The sequence below is a fragment of the Pseudorca crassidens genome, chromosome 14, assembly GCF_039906515.1.
Source record: "Pseudorca crassidens isolate mPseCra1 chromosome 14, mPseCra1.hap1, whole genome shotgun sequence".
NCBI lineage: Eukaryota > Metazoa > Chordata > Mammalia > Artiodactyla > Delphinidae > Pseudorca > Pseudorca crassidens.
Genome location: NC_090309.1, coordinates 21,152,022 through 21,171,162, shown reverse-complemented (window position 1 = coordinate 21,171,162; position 19,141 = coordinate 21,152,022). Strand labels below are relative to the sequence as shown.

The following is a 19,141-nucleotide window of genomic DNA, read 5'->3' as shown; positions in this document are numbered from 1 at the left end:
GATCCTTCACAGCAAATGATTTCAGAAGTGCATTCTATAATAAATAGCATGGGACCACACGAAGGCTGCTTGTGTCATACCATCAGGAGGAATGGGCAGTACAGTGTGTGGGGAAGCAATGCCTTTGTATAACACAACCCAATTCCTAAGGGAACAGGGCCTACATACTCATCACAAATACACTGGTGGGAATGTACATTCAGTCATTTTCCAAGGAAATTGGATGAAACTTGACAGAGGCCACCCCTAGATTCTTCCCATACAAACTTCTTCCTCAGAGTCTTGTTATAAGACAAGAGCACAAAAGCAGGTAAGTTTGGAATAAGATATTTATTACTGTTCTCCAAGACCTCAGGCCATGCAATGTATATGGGCACACACACGCACACACACACACACAAATGCCTGAAATGAGGCTGAGAGACAGGGAAGGCCAGAATGAGGTGGTCAGGTTGGGGGTGTGGGGAGGATTCCCCTTTCCGGGATAGGTCTTCACTCTTGGTTCCAAGTCCATGATGAGCTGCACACCAGACTCAGGCTAGTGACTTCCCATCTGACTTAGCCCTTGAACTTGCAGACATAGGGTAAGTTCACAGAACAGTTATAATGTCTCCACTTCAGATAGCCTGAAGAGACAGAAGAGCTCAAGTGAATGGAGCTGGTGAGAAACCAATGGGGACGCATCCCAGCTTCTGGCCTAGGACTCAAAGGCTCTCCCTCAAATTCACCAGGGTCCCACTCCAGGGGAAAGAGAGCGAAAGAAAGGAGAGGTGAGAGGGGATGGGAATGGACAAGCAGTTCCATCCCAGGGGGATTCTCTGAAGACCAGACCCAGAAATAGGGGATGAGGGGATGGAAAAGGCTGGAAAGAAGTGACCTCCTCTGTTTCCTACCTGAGTTTCTGGACAGGCTCCCACAATAACCAGGGGATGAGCTGGTGGAGGGATCTTTCTCCCAGGCAACGTAATTGAGCACATCAGTGCTACTCCACTCCCATCCACTGCCATTGGGCTCAGAGCCCTATAGAGGAGAGGATGGAGTCAGGTGAAGTGGAAAGGCCTTTAGAGGTCTCCTGGCACGATTCCCTCAGCTGGAACACCTGCTACCCTCCCCAGCATCATGGAATTAGTTCTGCTCTACCAGGTGATGCCCAACAGCTCTCCTCTGGGAAACAATCCCTAACTCTTTGCTTCTATTGGCAAATTCAAAAGTCAATAATCACAAAGATGAATAGAACCCCTCAGAGTAACTTGACACTGTGTGAACTACACTTGGTGGTACATTTGTGATTACCCTCTGAACCTCCAAGACAACATATGTTTTATAAGGGAAAAATGCATCAATTCTAAATACTCATTTAGCACTTGCTAAGGGCAGCATGTACAGACTCAGGGATGCACAGCAAACTGAATCAAGACGTGGTGTGTGAATTGTGTAAAAGCTTGACAAGAGGCAGATTAACCTTAGTTGGAGACTGGAGACCTGCACAGAACTCAGCTCTGCAGCTGGTCTCAAGGCCCTCCATTCTCCAATTACCCCCTTGACCTCCAAGCTCTAGGGATCTCTACGTTATTTCCTAGGCAGGCACAGGGGACAGCGAGCAGGCCTGGGTGGCCATAGCATCCTGGGAGGTAACAGACTAGAGAGGATGTAAGTGTACCTCTGTGGGGTCATGGAGCCCAATCCAGACGTCTGAGACGGTTTTCAAGTTGTTCTTGACCAGGGCGGCCACGAAGGATCCCTCAGCCCCACTGAGCACAGACACAAGTTGTCCTGAGGATCTCTTCTGGCAAGCCATCTGTGTGGAGAAGGGAGAGACTGGGGAGGAGCTTGAGACCCTCACTGAGGGAAGGGCAGGGACAAGGGAGGTGAGAAGGGGTTGTGTTTGCAAAAGATGAGGTGCTCATTCTCACCCTCAAGAAACTCTAGAGAATGGAACTCCCAGCCCCCAAACCCTGTCTCTAATTTGCTTCTCCTTACCAGCCCGAACTGCAAATCCCAGCACTCACGTTTGCATTCATCCAGGTTTTAGGTGTTGTAAACAAGGCATAGCAGTAGGACGCATAGGCCATGGAGCCTCTCGGACAGCTGATCCGTGCAGAGGGCAGTTTCTTCTGGGAATCTTCCCCTGGCGAGGAAGAAATAAAGGAGAGGGATGGGGCAAAATGGAGAGAGGGGATTGGAGTGGGGAGGTGACCTTGAGGAATATCTGTGGTGCCACAGCTTGAGGCAGTGACACCAAACTCCTGACTGCCTGTCACCAGTGCCAATATTTCCAGGAGTTTTTCTTAATCATAAAGTAGACCTAGTAATTGGGAGATGGTCTGTTTTCTTTTTATTCATCTACCTTATTCAAAAGTCCAAGCCTTCTCCTCGTCTTGGCTGACTGTTTCTACACTGGATCCTCCAGTCATTCTCCTTCTACTCATCTCATTACTGACACTCTATGCTTTCCCTCCTTAATATACCCACATAAATTAGACTCTACTGAAAATTGAGAATCATCTCATCCCACTGTTACTGGACCACTGAGGTACCTCCCACCACTAGTTACCCTGAAGGAAGGATGATGATGCAGGAATTGCAGGCAGTGTTGTTGTGTGGGGATGTACCATTACCACAGGAGGCACACAGGAGCTTTCCTCCTCTTCTTGGCCCTGAGCAAACACTGGGAACCCAGTGCTAGAGGCAGAAAAGTCTCACCTTGGACTTGAGACAGGAGCATCAGGCAGGAGAGCAGCATCCAGGACAGGCTGGGGACGCCCATGGAAGGCATCATTTTGTCTGTGATGTGCGGAGACAACCAGAGAACTAAAAAAAGTGTGGTCAGAGAGAGACTATGAGAAACCCCCTGTTGTACCTCTTGTCTTTTCCTCTGTCTAGTTCCCTAGGAATAAATCCATCTCGATGGTTTCCATCCCCTTCCATAGTTCTGGAAAGAATCTGAAAATCTATATATCCTACTACACCTGGGGCCTCCCAGGACTGCCTTTGCCTGCTCTCAGAGCTCCTGCATTCTCTGAGGACAGGGATCCTTTTATACCTTCCCTGAAATATGTGAGGTGAAACCCCTGTCAGGGGTGTCATCTTGTCTCAGTGCCTACTTACTTCTCTTGCAAGGGATCTGCACTGGTTTGTCGGGGCAGAAAAGACTGGGTTTTTATAAGAGGATTTGAGGGAGGGGCACTGAAATGAATAACGGGATCGGGGAGCCAGGACAGGGGTCATGGGAAGGGCCTGGCTTTGGTTCAAGGAGATTCCCGCCATGGGGAGGAGTCTCTTCCCAGCAAAGCCTGGGAATTGCCACAGATATTGCCTGTTTCTCATTAACAGGTCAGCACTTTTTCCAGGAACAGGTGAAGTTTATTCTTTCCCCGACTCTTCCCTGATAGGCAACTGTGGCACAAAATGTGGTATTAACTTTTAAGGGGCACATCTACTGGAGTATTTCTTCTGGTTGATGTCTCAAGTGCTCACTCCTGCAGGCATACACATGTATTTCTTTTAAATTGTTCAGTAGAATTAAATAAATGTTGGATGATAAGTGGAGGTGAGTATGGGGATGACAAGTGTCACAGATAAGTGAGGTCAGAGAAGGAAATGAAAGTAAGAGGAGACGGTGGTTCAGTGTTGCCTCTTCTACATGGTAGCTAGGTTTAAAGCAACTTCATAATCATCTCACAACTCAATAGATGAGCCAAACTCTTAAGGAAAATGAAATGTGGAAACTTGCCTTGCTGATCTTCTGAGAGATGGAACTTCCTTGATAGATAATAATAATGTGATATAATAAGAGGCAATGGAGGAATTTCAAGCCTAGGAGGACTAGAGTCAAATGATGCAGAATCAAAGGAAGAATGAGAGAGGGTTAAGCAAGGGTAAGAGCAAGAGATGGATGAAATTGTAGACCTGATCCTACATTGCATGTAAGTTAAATCTCTACTTCATCAAGGTGCTCACTCCCCTGGGCTACTGACAACTGCCTCGCAAACTATCATTTGGCTGTAGAAGAAGGGTCACTTATTTTTGCATTCTACTTTAAAGGGTGATCAGCTTCATGTGGGGATACTGAGAAAAATTCCTTAGTCATGTTTACTTCTGAGTTGGCAATTTTGGCAAGGATGAGATACATGCTAAGTGGCTCAGGTTTATTTTGGTCAGTCTGGGAATATGTTAAGCTGGAATTCTCTGCAGACCCTGACTCTCAAGTGGTTTTTATAGGCCAGCTTGTGTGAGATGCAGTCAATGCAACTGAGCTTGTAATTGACTCATGTCCTCAGAATCCAAAAGTCAGTAGAACACACAAATAATCTAATAAGAAGGATAGGACAACCAACAGATTCTTTTGTTACAAAGGAAAAAGAACTTACTTCACAAAAAATATTTAAATGCAAAGCCATAACTATATTTAGAGCTCAGTGGAAATTCAGGTTTGAAAAACCAATATTTCATGAAAATATAGATAGCATGAGTTGAGAAGTAATCTTGCTACAGTAAAACAATTGTTTGAGAAATAGTAAATAATAGCAATCAGAAACACAGAATGGCTCACGCTTCTTGAATTCCTGAGAAACACAGTGTTGTGGGGAAAGATACCATTTAGATTAAAAGATTCTGAAAAGATATAACAATCTATCCTAGAGAGTAAATTGTAATAGGATCTTGATTAATAAAGTATGCCTTTGGAGGACAATTGTGAAATATGAACTCATTTTTGATAATGACAGAATTTTCACATTTCTTTCTTGTGGTAAAACTGTCATAGTTAAATTGACAGACATCCTGCCCTCCAACTCCTTAAGGTGGGTGACTGAAACTTCCAACCATCTCTTCGCTCTAAATATGGGTGTGTCTTGCAAAGGAATATAAGAGCTCACCCAAGGCTCTGGGCTGTGTCAGTGACCATATTCCCCAATCCTGGGAAAACTAAATGAGTGAAGGTAGTTCTATAGGATATCATCCCAATTTGATGAATGAAGGCAATGGCAGCAGCCCCAGCCTGATCCATAGTCAATAAGTGCACTGCTCCTTTCTTCTTCCTCTCTCAGAGCAAAACCACGTATTCATTAGCCATTGTCTTTAAAGTCACTCACATTGGTGGAGAGTGCTGCATTCATGGGGTAGAAGGAATGAGAAGAGAGCATTGCTGAATTTTTGCCCTATTTTTCAAAATTTGACTTATTTTTTTTTTGTGGTACGTGGCCTCTCACTGTTGTGGCCTCTCCCATTGCGGAGCACAGGCTCCAGATGTGCAGGTTCAGTGGCCATGTCTCATGGGCCCAGCTGCTCTGCGGCATGTGGGATCTTCCCGGACCGGGACACAAACCCACGTCCACTGCATAGGCAGGCGGACTCTCCACCACTGCGCCACCAGGGAAGCCCACATATTTTACCTAACCACAAGAAAACAGGAAAAAATCCCAAACTACTATCAATTTGACTACTTGTAACTAAATTAAAAGTGATAACATTCTCTAGGGGAGGGTCACTCTCATGGGAGAGCCAGAAGACAGAAAGAAGAACAGGTAAACATTGTCCCCTCTAGGGAAGTGTCCTTTGTGCCATTTTTCTACCAAAATTTCAGAAATGACAAAAACCAAAACTCAAACACAAAATGTAAACAATCTTTCCCCCTAAGAAGCACAAGATGGATTCAATGATTTAATAAGAAAAATAACATTCCCTTAAGGAAATAAGGTCTTTTTCCATATCTCTCAGCACTGTGTTGCCAAGAGGGCTGAATGACTTGAGCATGAGGGAAAACTCTTGGCTTTCAGCTTCAAGAGGATTTAAGTTCTCAAGCAGATGGAATTTGATCACATCAGCAGGTTGATGTGGGAAGCCTTGGGGTCTTTCCAGGGTTGGTCTGATTTTGTAACTCACTGATTTATGACCTTTACCATCCTTTGTACAGCTTTAGCTCAACAATGGGTATAAAGTGGAAAAGGAAATGGACTGGAAGTTGGTAAACTGGATTTTAATTTCTGCTATACCTCTTCTTAGCTATGTGTCTATGCTGCCCCTCGTTTTTTAAGAGAGACAGCCTATTAATGCCCTTTCCAGCCCAGGAAGGTGATTTGCAAACACTGACAGTTATTGAAAACACTTCCCCCTATCTATGTTTTTCTACCTTTAGCTTTATTAATACTTCATTCCTATTTTCCACTAGCCCCAAAATCTTTGCTGTGAGCTAAACCCTTGAACTCTCTTCCTGGTATCTGTTTTACATGATTTCCCATTAGGATTAGATGATCTATAATGAAACTTAGCTCTAACACTCTATAATACATGACGTAAAACAAAATGTGCTTGGCAAAGCATTAAACACTAACATTCTGAGTTACAGATCCAGGAAGTATTCAACTGGGTCATGATTTGTCTAGTACCATCAGACTATACCACAAATGACCCTACACTTATTTGCTCAGTTAAGCAGACTTAGTAGTCCACCAGAAGTCTTTAAGCAGTATTTGGAGCACCATGCCTTTTGGTTTCAGATGTGACTCCTGTGGTCCCAGAGCCAGATTTCAGTGGATGTGCGCCTGTGGATCTGCGCTGGTAGCTTTGTGAGCACAAGCCCTGAGGCACACCCAGGATGATTGCCTGTATTCCCGTGGTTGAGGATGGGCCAAGGGCAATGCCATCAACAGTCTTTTGTGAGGCCACACCAAGGGTGACAGGTGATACCACAGACCACACTTCTCAGTGGACAGCTCCTGCAGAGGAATACTAAGTGACTCTTCTCCCAGCAGGAGTGCTCCAGTCCTGCCTACCTCACACCAAAGCTTGGAAATGGATATGGGGGTTTCTATCCAACAACTGGGGAGCAGACCATGTCCCAACAGGGCTGTGACAACCACAGAGCAAAGAGGAGACCTGCTCAATGTCAAGTGCAGGCTCTGGTCACCACAACCACAAGCACACCCCTTATCTAGGCGATCTGCCCAGCACACACTGAGGAAAGGTATGGAGGCATCCATATAAAACAAACAACCCTTGCACCAAAAATATGAGACTCATACAGGCTACACAGGGATGCTCCCACTTAACATTAGCCCTTCAAGACCACAGAGATTCAGAGAAATATAAGTAAATATAAGTAAAATGAAGAAGGAGAGGAACCACTCCCAATTAGAAGAACAAGAGAAGTCCTGAAAGAACAAACAGTGAACGGGACCTTTCCATTCTACTAGATCTTGAGTTCACAAAGGAGGTAATAAAAACACTAAAGGAATTAAGAAAAGCAATCAGTATAAAGGGAGACCACTGTAAAAAGGAACTAGAAACTTAAAGATGAACCACTTAAAATTAGGAAACTCACTTGCCAAGACCAAGCTGAGCTAAAGGCATAATTAGAAAAATAAATAATGTGAGAATGAATCAGTGACCTGGAAAATAGAATAATGGAAATCACCGAATCACAACAGCAGACAAATAGACAAATGAAAGAAAAAAAAAAAAAAAGAATGAAAGCCGTATATGAGACCTATGATATAATGTAAAGCACACCAATCTATGCATAATAGGGATCCCAAAAGGAGAAGAATGAGAAAAGGGGATTGATAATATATTTGAAGAAAGTATGGATGAAAAATTCCCAAAGCTAGAAAAGCAAACAGATATCCAGGTACAGGATGCACAGAGGGTCCTAAACAATATGAACATAATAGATCTACATCAAAACATATTCTACTTAAAATGACAAAATTTAAAGATAAAGAGAGGATTCTAAAGGCAGCAGAGAAAAATAAATAATTAATTATAAGGGAACCCACATAAGGCTATCAATTCATTTCTCTACAAAAACGTTGTAGGCAAGAAGAAAGTGGCAAGATGTACTTGAAATCCAGAAGGGAAAACTTGAAACCTAGGATACTCTACCCATAAAGAAAATTTTTCAGTATAGGAGAGATAAACGATTTCTCAGAAAAGCAAAAACTAAAATAATACAGCAATACTAAACTAAATATTCCTAAAAGAAATATTGAGAGGTCTTTCTTTATAAAAAAGAAGTAGGAATCTAGAGGAAAGAGAATATCAAAATTGTAAAGTAAATCACTTAATTAAGCCAGTACACAGATTTTAAAAAAAATAAGAAAAAGTGTGTGAAAACAATGATAACAACAATGAACTGCAAAAGGATAAACATGAAGATGTGAAAGAGGACATCCAAATCATAAAATGGTGGTGGGGGGTGGAAGAAAATGTAGATTATTTTTAAAGAATGTGTTTGAGTCTATATGACTACAACTCTAAAGCAAGTAGACATAGTAATGGGTTAATACACTTGAAAAACAGGGTAACCACAAATCAAAAACATACACCAGATTCATCAAAAGGAAAAAAAAATAAAAATAAGAGAACACACATATAATACAAAATAAAAGCATCAAATCACAAAATGAAAAACAAAAAGAAAAGGAAAGGACCAAAGAAGAAATACAAAATCAACTGGAAAACAAGGTTTAAAATGACAATAAAGTCATACTTAACAATAATTAACTTAAATGTCAATGGACTAAATGCTCCAATGAAAAGACATAGAGTGGCATGTTAGCTAATAAAACAAGAACCTACAGTATGCTGCCTACAAGACAACCACTTTAGGGCAAATGATACATATAGATTGAAACTGAAGTGGTTCGGAAAAATTCATGCAAATGGAAATGACAAGAAAGCAGGGGTAGCAATACTCCTAACAGACAAAATAGACTTTAAAAAAAAACCATAAAGAAAGACAAATAGGAGCACCCAATATAGGAGCACCTAAGTACATAAAATAACTACTAACAGATGTAAAGGGAGAAATTGATGGGAATACCATAATAGTCAAAGAATTTAACACCCCACTCACATTGATGGACAGACCTTCCAGATGGAAAATCAATAAGGAAACAGAGATCCTAAATGACAAAAACAGAACAGTTAGACTTATCTTTTCAGGATATTAAATCCAAACCCACACAGTATACACATTCTTTTCAGGTGCACATGGAACATTCTCTAGGATAGACCACACACTAGGAAACAAAACAATCATCAGCAAATTTAAGAAGATAGAAATTATTTCAAGCCTCTTTTTTGATCACAACAGCATGAAAATAGAAATCAAGCACATAAAGAGAAATGAGGAAAAAAATGATTACATGGAGACTAAACAACATGCTACTAGGATACAAATGGCTCAACTATGATGTCAAAGAGGAAATTAAAAAATAGCTTGAGACAAATGACAACGAAAACACAGTCATACCAAATCTATGGGATGCAGATGAAGCAGTTGTTAGAGGGAGGTTCCTAGCGCTACAGGCTTTCCTCAAAAAACAAGAAAAATCTCAAATAAACAACCTACCCTACCATCTAAAAGAATTAGAAAAAGAAGAACCAAAAAAGCCTAAATTCAGCAGAAGGAAGAAAATGATAAGATTGGAGATGAAATAAATAAAATAGAGACCAAAAAAAAAAAAAAGGAAAAAATCAATAAAACCAAGAGTTGGTTCTTTGAAAGGTAAACAAAACTAAAAAATCTTGGCCCAGTCTCACCATGAAGAAAAGAGAGAGGATCTAAATTAACAAAATAAGAGACAAAAGAGGAGAAATAACAACCGACACCTTAGAAATTGAAAAAAAAGAGAGAATCGCCCACCCTGATACCAAAACCAGACAAAGGCACTACCAAGAAAGGAAACTACAAGCCAATATCTTTCATGAATATACATGCAAAACTTCTCAACAAAATATTAGCAAACCAAATCCAAGAACACATAAAAAAGATCATATACCATGATCAAGTTGAATTCATCCCAGGGTCACAAGGATGTTTCAATATAGGCAAGTCAATCAATGTGATGCACAACATCAAGCAAAGAGGGACCAAGTAATACATGATTGCTTCAATAGATGCAGAAAAAGCATGTGACAAAATTCAGCATCCCTATGGAATCTAAAAAAAAAAAAAAAGACCCATGTTTATGAAGAATCTAGGGGCAGGACAGGAATAAAGGCACAGACATAGAGAATGGACTTGAGCATATGAGGAAGGGGAAGGGGAAGCTGGGATGAAGTGAGAGAGTGGCATTGACAAATATGCACTACCAAATGTAAAATAGATAGCTAGTGGGAAGCAGCCGCATAGCACAGGGAGATCAGCTCCATGCTTTGTGACCACCTAGTGGGGTGGGATAGGGATGGTGGGAGGGAGATGCAAGAGGGAGGAGATATTGGGATATATGTATACGTATAGCTGATTCACTTTGTTATACAGCAGAAACTAACACAACATTGTAAGTCAGTTATACTCCAATACAGACATTAAAAAACATATTCAGCATTCATTCATGATAAAAAAACTCTAAACAAAGTGTGTATAGAGGAAGCACATCTCAACATAATAAAAGCTATTTATGATAAACCAACAGCCAACATAATACTCAATGATGAGAAGTGGAAAGCTTTCCTTCTAAAATCTGGGAGAAGACATGGTTGACCACTCTTACTAATTCTATCCAACATAGTATTGGAAGTACTAGCAACAGCAATTAGACAAGAAAAAATAAATAAAAGGTATCCAAATCGGAAGGGTAAAGGTAAAATTGTCATTAAATGCAGATGACATGATACTCTATATAGAAAACACAAAAGACTCCAGCCAAAAAGTATTAGAACTGATAAATGAATTTGGCAAGGTAGCAGCATACATGATTAGCATACAGGACTGTGTTTCATTTCCTTACAATAACAATGAAATATCAGAAAGAATAAGAAAAGAAACAATTCCTTTTAATACACATCAAAAAAATACTTAGGAATAAATGTGATGAAGGAGTTGAAAGACTTGTACACTGAGAACTGTAAAACATCGATAAAGGAAACTGAAGATGACTCAGAGTGGAAAGATATTCCATGCTCTTGGATTGGAAGAATTAATATTGTTACAATGGCCATGCTATCCAAAGCAATCTACAGATTTAATGGAATACCTATAAAATTACCCATGACATTTTCCACAGAACTAGAACACATAACCTTAAAATTTGTATGGAACCACAAAATAACCAGAATTGCCAAAGCAATCCTGAGGAAATAGAACAAAGCTGGAGGCATAACCCTCCAGACTTCAGACAATACTACAAAGCTATAGCAATCAAAACAGTGTAGTACTGGCACAAAAATAGGCATATAGATCAAAGGATCAAAATAGAGAGCCCAGAAATATACCCACACACCTATGGTCAATTAATCTTCAACAAAGGAAGCAAGAATGTACAATGGAGAAAAGACAGTCTCTTCAGCAAGTGGTGCTGGGAAAGCTGGACAGCCTCATGTAAATCAATGAAGTTAGAACACTCCCTCAAACCATACACAAAAGTAAACTCAAAATGGCTTAAAGCCTTAAATATAAGTTATGGCACCAGAAAACTGCTAGAAGAGAACTTAGGAAAAACATTCTCTGACATGAATCTTAGCAATGTTTTCTTAGGTCATTCTCACAAGGCAAAAAATAAATAAATAAAAGCAAAAATAAACAAATTGGACCTAATCAAACTTATAATCTTTTGCACAACAAAGGGTACCATCAACAAAATGAAAAAGCAACCTATGGACTAGGAGGAAACATTTGCAAATGATGTGACCCACAAGGGCTTAATTTCCAAAATATATTGGGTTCCAAACAACCCAATAAAAAATGGGCAGAAGATCTACATAGACATTTCTCCAAAGAAGACATTCAAATGACCAATAGGCACATGAAAAGATGATAACCATCACTAACTATTAGAGAAAAGCAAATCAATACTACAATGAAGTAGTGCCTCACACTGGTCAGAATGGCTGTCATTAAAGAGTTTATAAATAATAAATGCTGGGGAGGGTGTGGAGAAAAGGGAACCCTCCTATGCTGTTGCTGGGAATGTAAATTGGTGCAGCCACTCTGTAGAACAATATAGAGGTTCTTAAAAACTAAAAATAGAGTTACCATATGATCTAGCAATCCTACTCTTGGGCATCTGTCTGGAAAAGACAAAAACTCTAATATGAAAAGATACATGCACACCAATGCTCATAGCAGCACTATTTACAATAGCCAACTCGTGGAAGCAACCTAAGTGTCCATCAAGAGGTGAATGAATAAGGAAGATGTCATATATATATATATATATATATATACACACACACACACACACACACACACACACACATATACATACACACACACACATGCACAGCGGAATATTAATCATCCATAAAAAAGAATGAAATATTGCCATTTGTAACAACATGGATAGATCAAGAGATTATCATACCAAGTGAAGTAGGCAGAGAAAGACATATAATATATCATTTATATGTGGAATCTAACAAAAAATACAAATCAATTTATTTACAAACAGAAAGAGATTCACAGAACACACACTTTTGGTTACTAAAGGGGGTGGATGGATAAATTAGGCATATGGGATTAATAGATATACACCACTATATGTAAGAATAGCTGTTGTCAAGTCAATCAATATTGTCTACTGTACCTACGGTCATACTTAAGTTCCCGAGATACTGATCACAGGGGATCATTTGCTAAATTCATAATCTTTATGGCTGACCAGTTTGTGTCCTGAACCACGTCATAAATTTTCTTCCCCTGGTAAACTCTCATGAAGCTTTCCATCTAGAAGAATAGAACAGAACTACAAAAGCTGTTTCTATCTTTCCTACCCCTGCTTCCATTGGTCTTATTATGGGAACTTCACTCGCTGCTTAAGTAGGACCTGTGGATGAGACCTAGTTCTTAGAGGAGGGAGCCAGAAAGACACCCCAACAGAAGTTTACTGCAGCAAACAAGACTTCATTGTCTCAGCCTCTTGTTTTGACCTTGGCTTGTTTTCAGACCTAGATTCCTTCCTTGGATGTTGCCCCACACACCACATCTGCTTCTGACCTTGGACTGTCCTCCAGACTTGCAGGAGTTGTCCAGCTGGCTGTTGTATTCACTACTCTTATGGTATGTATTCAGCCCTCCTCTGCGTCAAGAATGATGTATTTAACCTGTCCTGATTTGGATATCTGCCAGTCACTGGGAGGAAAAAAAGAGAACAAAACCTTTTCTCCAGTTGGATCAGTACACCCCCACAGGTTCCTGTGTCTCTGGTGGTGCCTCTATCATTGATATTACCTTCCATCTAGAGTTCAGGAGACAAAAGAATTTGATAGCAATCGCAGACGCAGAGAACATCTGGATAAGAGACCTGTAAACCAAGTGACTCTAGTATCCTAATATCCCTGAATGTACCTTAGTGATTCACCCCTTTTACTTTTAACAGGGTTCTTCTCTCTCCACCTCCAAACCTCCTACCAATGTTAGGTAGTCAGTCAGTCATTAGCAGCAAGGAGGTAGCAGTGGTAAGAAAGACAAGAAGTCATCGAGTCGCACCCAACCATCCGGTGGCTCTCCCCTGACCCTGCCCAGAACAGACAAAACTAGGGTCGTGTGGTGGTCAGCTTATCCTCATTTAGAGGGGCACCGTAACAGAAGGGAACTTCTCTGGGCTTCGCATGCCCAGAACAGACAGGTGTATGACCTATAGTAAACCCAAACTCATTATACCATCATTATAATAAAATCTCCATGTGGTTTTGCCCCACCCCACACCCCGTGGGCATTTCTTAGCAATTTAAGGCTGAGAGCATGCACAGCGGTAAACCTGTTACATGGATCAGGACCTTCAATCAAATAATGATCCCCTGTCACTCACCCCCGCCTCCCTGCAGAATGCTCCTTAAAAGCGCCCTTAAACGTGTACAAGAATGCTGCTTTCAATTCGCAGAAACAGCCCACTCTCGCGCTCTCTCTCTCTCTTTCTCTCACTCCCTCTTTTACAGTGTACCTATGCTTAAATAAATTTTGCTATGTGCTTAAGCTTGAAGTGGTAGTTGGCGATTCTTTGCTTACTAAGGTGGGACTGAGATTGCTGGTCCGGGTCTTCCTTTGACCTCCTCCGTTGAAGCTATTTTGTTACAACGCACGTCTACCCGGTGACACCACCAAACCACATTTGTCTACCCTTCCCAAGTAGTTTTTAGCGTGCACCTTGGGGGGACCATTGCACCCCAGCTGCATAGGTCTGTGCTACAATTATGAGCATGCTTGGCACTTGCATTTATTTATGGATTTCTACTTCACGTCTAAGGCAAAATTTCCCCGAATCTCATTCCTTCAAACACTCTTTCAAGAGCTAGTCCTAGATTTGTTTCACTTTGCTGTCTGCAAATATTTTGGAAATGCTTGTTCCATGGTTAAGTTCAGGAAACACTGTTATGCAAAGTTAAGCAAGTTTCTTTACTGCAGGGCTGTTCTCTGACTCTGTGTGCAAATGCACCAAAATGAAGGAAAGTAAAAGGTTTTGCAGCTCATCAGGCATTTGGTCATAGGTTTTTGTGGGCATGTTTGTGTATTCCTACTTGGGAGAAATACCTGTTAATAGATCACTACGTTAATTCAGTTTTATTAATCGTTGAAAGCACCGCTTTTCAAATCATGGCTTGCAACTTACTGGTGTCTGAAATTATTAAATCAAGTTAGTGGGTAATAACTAACATATTCTTTGTAAACACAAGGAGAATAGAATAGAAGACTCCACAGTATATTACATAAAGCAAGTAAATAGTGTTTTGTGACATTTTAATTTTGATTTTCAGCATTCATACGAATGAAAAGTGTTGAAATATAAAATATATTTCTTATTGTAAATAGCAGCCAAAATTTTGAAGATCGCCAGTCTTCCTCTGGGTGTGTGCTGGTATTTCAGCCAGGCATCTCTCCCATAAGGTTTTGCCCCACGGATTTGCTGCCTTCTCTTATTTTATCAATACCTGGCAGACCAGAGCTACTGGTCTCATGGCAAAGGGGGATGATAGTGACTTATTTTCTCTTATAATCTATCTCCTGAAGCCCCGTGTGGGATTTAATGCAGAGAAAACGAATATCTCGGCTTGCCACCAGCATCCAGTACGAAGTTTTAAAGTGGGAATTAGGCACTTGAAAGTATAGAACCCATTTGATTATAAATAAAAGCGAACTGTGTGTTATCGTATATATCTGGTTATATACAACTGGGAAAAAAGGAAGACAAGGAATGACAACGACCTCCTGTGCCCCTGCTCTCTGAGCACTCATTCTTCTGCAACTGATCACGGGGCAGAGCCGTCTGACTGCCCGGGTGTCCTCAAACCCTCTGACTACGAGTGAGGTCCATTAGGTGTAGTGTTGAAAGCCTCCCAGTCCTTCTGATGTGTCCCGCTGGTGCCGTAGAAGAACCAGTGCCCTGGACCCTAGCTCTGGCTTTTGGAGTTTGGGTCTCAGTACCCTCATGTGTAGTGAGATTCTCTCTTAGCCCTGGGAAAATGCATTTGGTTGATGACCTTACCTGGATAGACTGCTGTGTTGAGAACTTTATCACACTGCCCCAGAGTATGTATAAAGTCATAAACAAAGGGTGCGTAGATAACGTTTTTACCCCAAAAATTTTGCGGTTCTTCTAGGCAACATGAAGGAACTCTGTTGTTGCTGGTATGGCTTTGAGAGTCAGAGTGGGAAGGATAAACTGGTAAGTTTGGTTCCTGTGTGCATACTGGAAGAACCCTTTCATAATAAACTAGAGACTCTACAACAACAACATCAAAAACAACAAACAAAAGAAAAGAAAGCAAACAAACAAAAACCCACTGTTCCAAAGAATAGGCTTTTAGGTAACTACGGGAGGATTAAACAAACTACCACTAGGGTGTGAGCTGGCTGAGCACACAGTTTAGTGCTGGGGAAAATTAGAAGCAGGAGCAAGCTGCTTCTAAATAGAGAGTGGGTTAGAGAAAGGCATCAGGAGAAAAAATAAAGTTTAATCTACTCCTGCATCCTCTAAGATTAAATGTCTGCCACAGTTGCACATCACAGGGGACAGAGGAAACACATCTTGCAAATGAAAATGCAGGGTGGTAATAACACAAGGGTCAGAACTGGGTAGCTGAGCTGTGTCCCTAAGCAAGTAGAGAGGAAGGCTTGCATGATGCAGAATGCTGTATACACAGGAGTGAATCAGAGAGACACCTGGGATTCGAGGGCTCCTAATCCTTCAGAAACGATGACTGATGTGAATGCTCGGAGAAATTTGTCTCTTTCCCCTCTTGGCTACTCAGAATGAGAGTGCGTCCTTTGTGTCGAGGGACACCCCTTGGTGTGGGTCATGGCGAGAGGCAGGGTCAGAGCTCCCAGTACAGAAGCAAAGGTGACAGATATCCTCCACCTTCCAGTTCTCTGGAGGCTAGGATATCCTCCATTGTGATGGAGGCATGACAATGAGACGCCCAGCCAGGTGGTGGCACAAAGAGGAAGAAGCAATTAGAGATCATTCCCAGTGTGTATGGAGCTGGGGTCCCTGTGGTGCTGGCAGAGAGGGTTCAATGGTTGTGGCTCACAGGGAGCTTCACCATCAACTTGCTCTAACTACATGATTTTGCATTTAGCCGCCAGACTTTCCTGGTTCCTTTCTTGCTGTCCGGACCTGGTGCTCCAGCCTCCCAGTGAAACTTTGATCCAATGAATAACTTTTATGTTTTGTTTGTTTTTACTTTTCAGCTATTTCAAGGTATATCTGAAGTGCAGTCAAGGGTACATATTTAAAGTGCATTTAAATATTGATGTCTTGACTTACAGATACACCCAATGACACCATCAAAATAACCCCTATAATAAATACAGCCATCACCATGAAGGTTTCCTCTCCCACCCCTACTTCTCACCCTCAACTTCTCCAATCCCCCCAATCCACGGTAACCACTGATCTGTTTTCAGGCACTATAGATAAGTTTAACTTGCATTTTCTTCAATGGTATATAAGTAGAATAATACATGGCATGCTTTCCTCCCTGGTTTCGTATACTAAGCAATTTTATTTCAAGATTCACTCATATTATTGTTTGTTTCAACACTTCATTTATTTTCATTGTTGAGTAAATTCTATTGTGTGGGTATGGCATAATTTAGTCTTCTATTGATAGACAGTTGGGTGATTTTCAGTTTTGTGTATTATAAATAGAGCTGCTGTGAATGTTAGTGTACAAATTTTTGTAGAGACAAATGCTTTCATCTATCCTGGGTAGATAGCTAGGAGTGGAATACCTGTGCTGCACAACAGGCATATCGCTAATGTTTTAAAACCTGCCACACATTTTCTGAAGTCATAATATTATCTACATCACCACCAGCAGTGTTTGAGAGTTCCAGATATTTAGCATTCTCAGTATGGTCAGGCTTTCTAATTTTAGCCATTCTTATAAGCACATAATTACTTCTCATTGTGATTTAATCTGCCTATCTTAATAATGAATGATGTTGAGAAAGTTTTCATGTGCTAATTTTCCATCTACATATCTTTTCGCGTAAATAATTGTTTAAATCTTTTGCCCATTTTGTACTGGGTTGTTTGTCTTATTATCAAGTCGTAAGAGTTCTTTATATATTCTAGATAAAATTACTTTGTGGATATATGTTTTTGAAATAGTTTCTCCCAGCTGGTAGCTTGGCTTTCATATTCTAAACAGGGTCTCATGAAGAGCAAAAGCTTTTCATTTTATCAAGTACAACTTATCTATTTCTGTCCTTATGTAGTTTGTATTATTTTTTCAATCTTTGCTTAACTTACAAGATTATCTCCTATATTTTCTTTTTCAATTATTATAATTTTCTACTTTGTGTTTAGGTCTGAAATCCATTTTGAGTTCATTTTTGAATAAGATGTGAGTTTTGGTCAGACTTAATTTATTTTGTGTGTGGACATCAAATTGTTTCTCACACTATTTCTCAAAAGACTACCCATTGAATGACCTTTTTTTCCGTTGTTTTTTCCCTTAGCTTTATTGACATATATTTGACAAATAAAAATGTTATACATTTAAGATATACAACATGATGTTTTGATAAAATTGTAAGGAACCCAAGATAGAATGCAGATGAAAGCGAATGGACCTAACTTCCTTTACAATAAACAAAATAACCATAGTAGGAGGGTAGGGAAAATGAGCTGGTTTAAGTGGCTTTGGAAAATAATATTTTGGCCAGATACTTATACACACTAATGACAAAAAAGAACTGCACACACTGTACTCTAGTAGGTAAGTTTGTTTCTCACAAAGATCTAGAATAACAATCTGAAAATATTCTATATAAATACTGGAGTTGGGTAAATACATAAGTAAATATACTGTAGGTAATCAGAGCCAGTTTTCTCTCTTTGGGAGAATGTAATTACAAATAAGATAAGGAGGAATTCTAGAGAAAACCTTGTAATTCTGGATTACAGTTGGAGTATTTGCTCCTTTAAAATGATAATATCCAGACGTAACTTTCTTTTATATTCTATTAGTATGGTGAATTATACTGATGCTTTTGAGTGATAAAACAACCCATATTTCTGAGGTAAATAATCCTTGGTCATGGTTTATTCTTTAATATATTTCTTTATTCAATATATTAAAAATTTTGTAGGACATTTTATAGTTCTGTTCATGATGAGTATTTTTGCTTAGTTTTTTCATGTATTTTTTCTGGTTTTCATATCAGGATAATGTTGACTTTATAAAATGTGCTGGAGAATATTCTTTTATCTTCTATTTATTGAAAGAATTTACATAGAATTGGCATTAATTCTTCCTGACATATCTGGTAGCATTCACTAGTGAAGTAGTTTCTTTGCAAAGTTTTCTTTATGGGAAGGCTTGAATGAGCTTTTTGGTTTGTGTCTTTCAAGGAACTTGTCTATTTCATGTGAATTGCCATATTTGTTGATGTGAAGTTACCTATAACATTTCCAGTGCCTTTCAAGGTCTCTTGGATTTGTAGTGCGGTCTCTGTTCCCATTATTGGTATTAGCCATTGGGATATCACTCTTTTTCTTCAGTTGGGTCAGAGGTTTTGTCAATCTTATGGACCATCTTAAAGAGTTATCTTTGGTTGGATGGCTTCAATTACTGTTCTGCTTGCAGCTAAGGTGCAAAAACATATTTTGTATGATTTGAATACTTAAATTTATCGAGATTTGTTTTATGGTTCAGAATATGGTTGATATTGGTACATGTGTATGTGCGCTTGAAA

At 40.1% G+C, this 19,141-nt stretch overlaps 1 protein-coding gene across 1 annotated transcript; it reads right to left on the bottom strand.

Annotated features, from left to right (window-relative positions):
• Positions 1 to 432: 432 nt before the first annotated feature.
• LOC137205603 (lithostathine-like) lies at positions 433 to 2,791 on the bottom strand. The gene is made up of 5 exons (XM_067703888.1): positions 2,704 to 2,791; positions 2,010 to 2,128; positions 1,661 to 1,798; positions 894 to 1,020; positions 433 to 626 (listed from the first exon to the last, which is right to left on the bottom strand). The coding sequence occupies exons 1-5, from the start codon at positions 2,777 to 2,779 to the stop codon at positions 559 to 561; spliced, it is 528 nt and encodes a 175-aa protein (XP_067559989.1). The 5' UTR covers positions 2,780 to 2,791; the 3' UTR covers positions 433 to 558.
• Between the last annotated feature and the right edge of the window lie 16,350 nt (positions 2,792 to 19,141).

Bases quoted from the DNA above. Each gene is read 5' to 3' on its own strand.
- LOC137205603 (XM_067703888.1), bottom strand. From the start codon at position 2,779: ATGATGCCTTCCATGGGCGTCCCCAGCCTGTCCTGGATGCTGCTCTCC. The intron at 1,799-2,009 runs GTGAGTGCTGGG...TTCTCCACACAG, and splicing joins AAACCTGGATGAATGCAAAC to ATGGCTTGCCAGAAGAGATC. The intron at 1,021-1,660 runs GTACACTTACAT...TCTCCTCTATAG, and splicing joins GGCTCCATGACCCCACAGAG to GGCTCTGAGCCCAATGGCAG.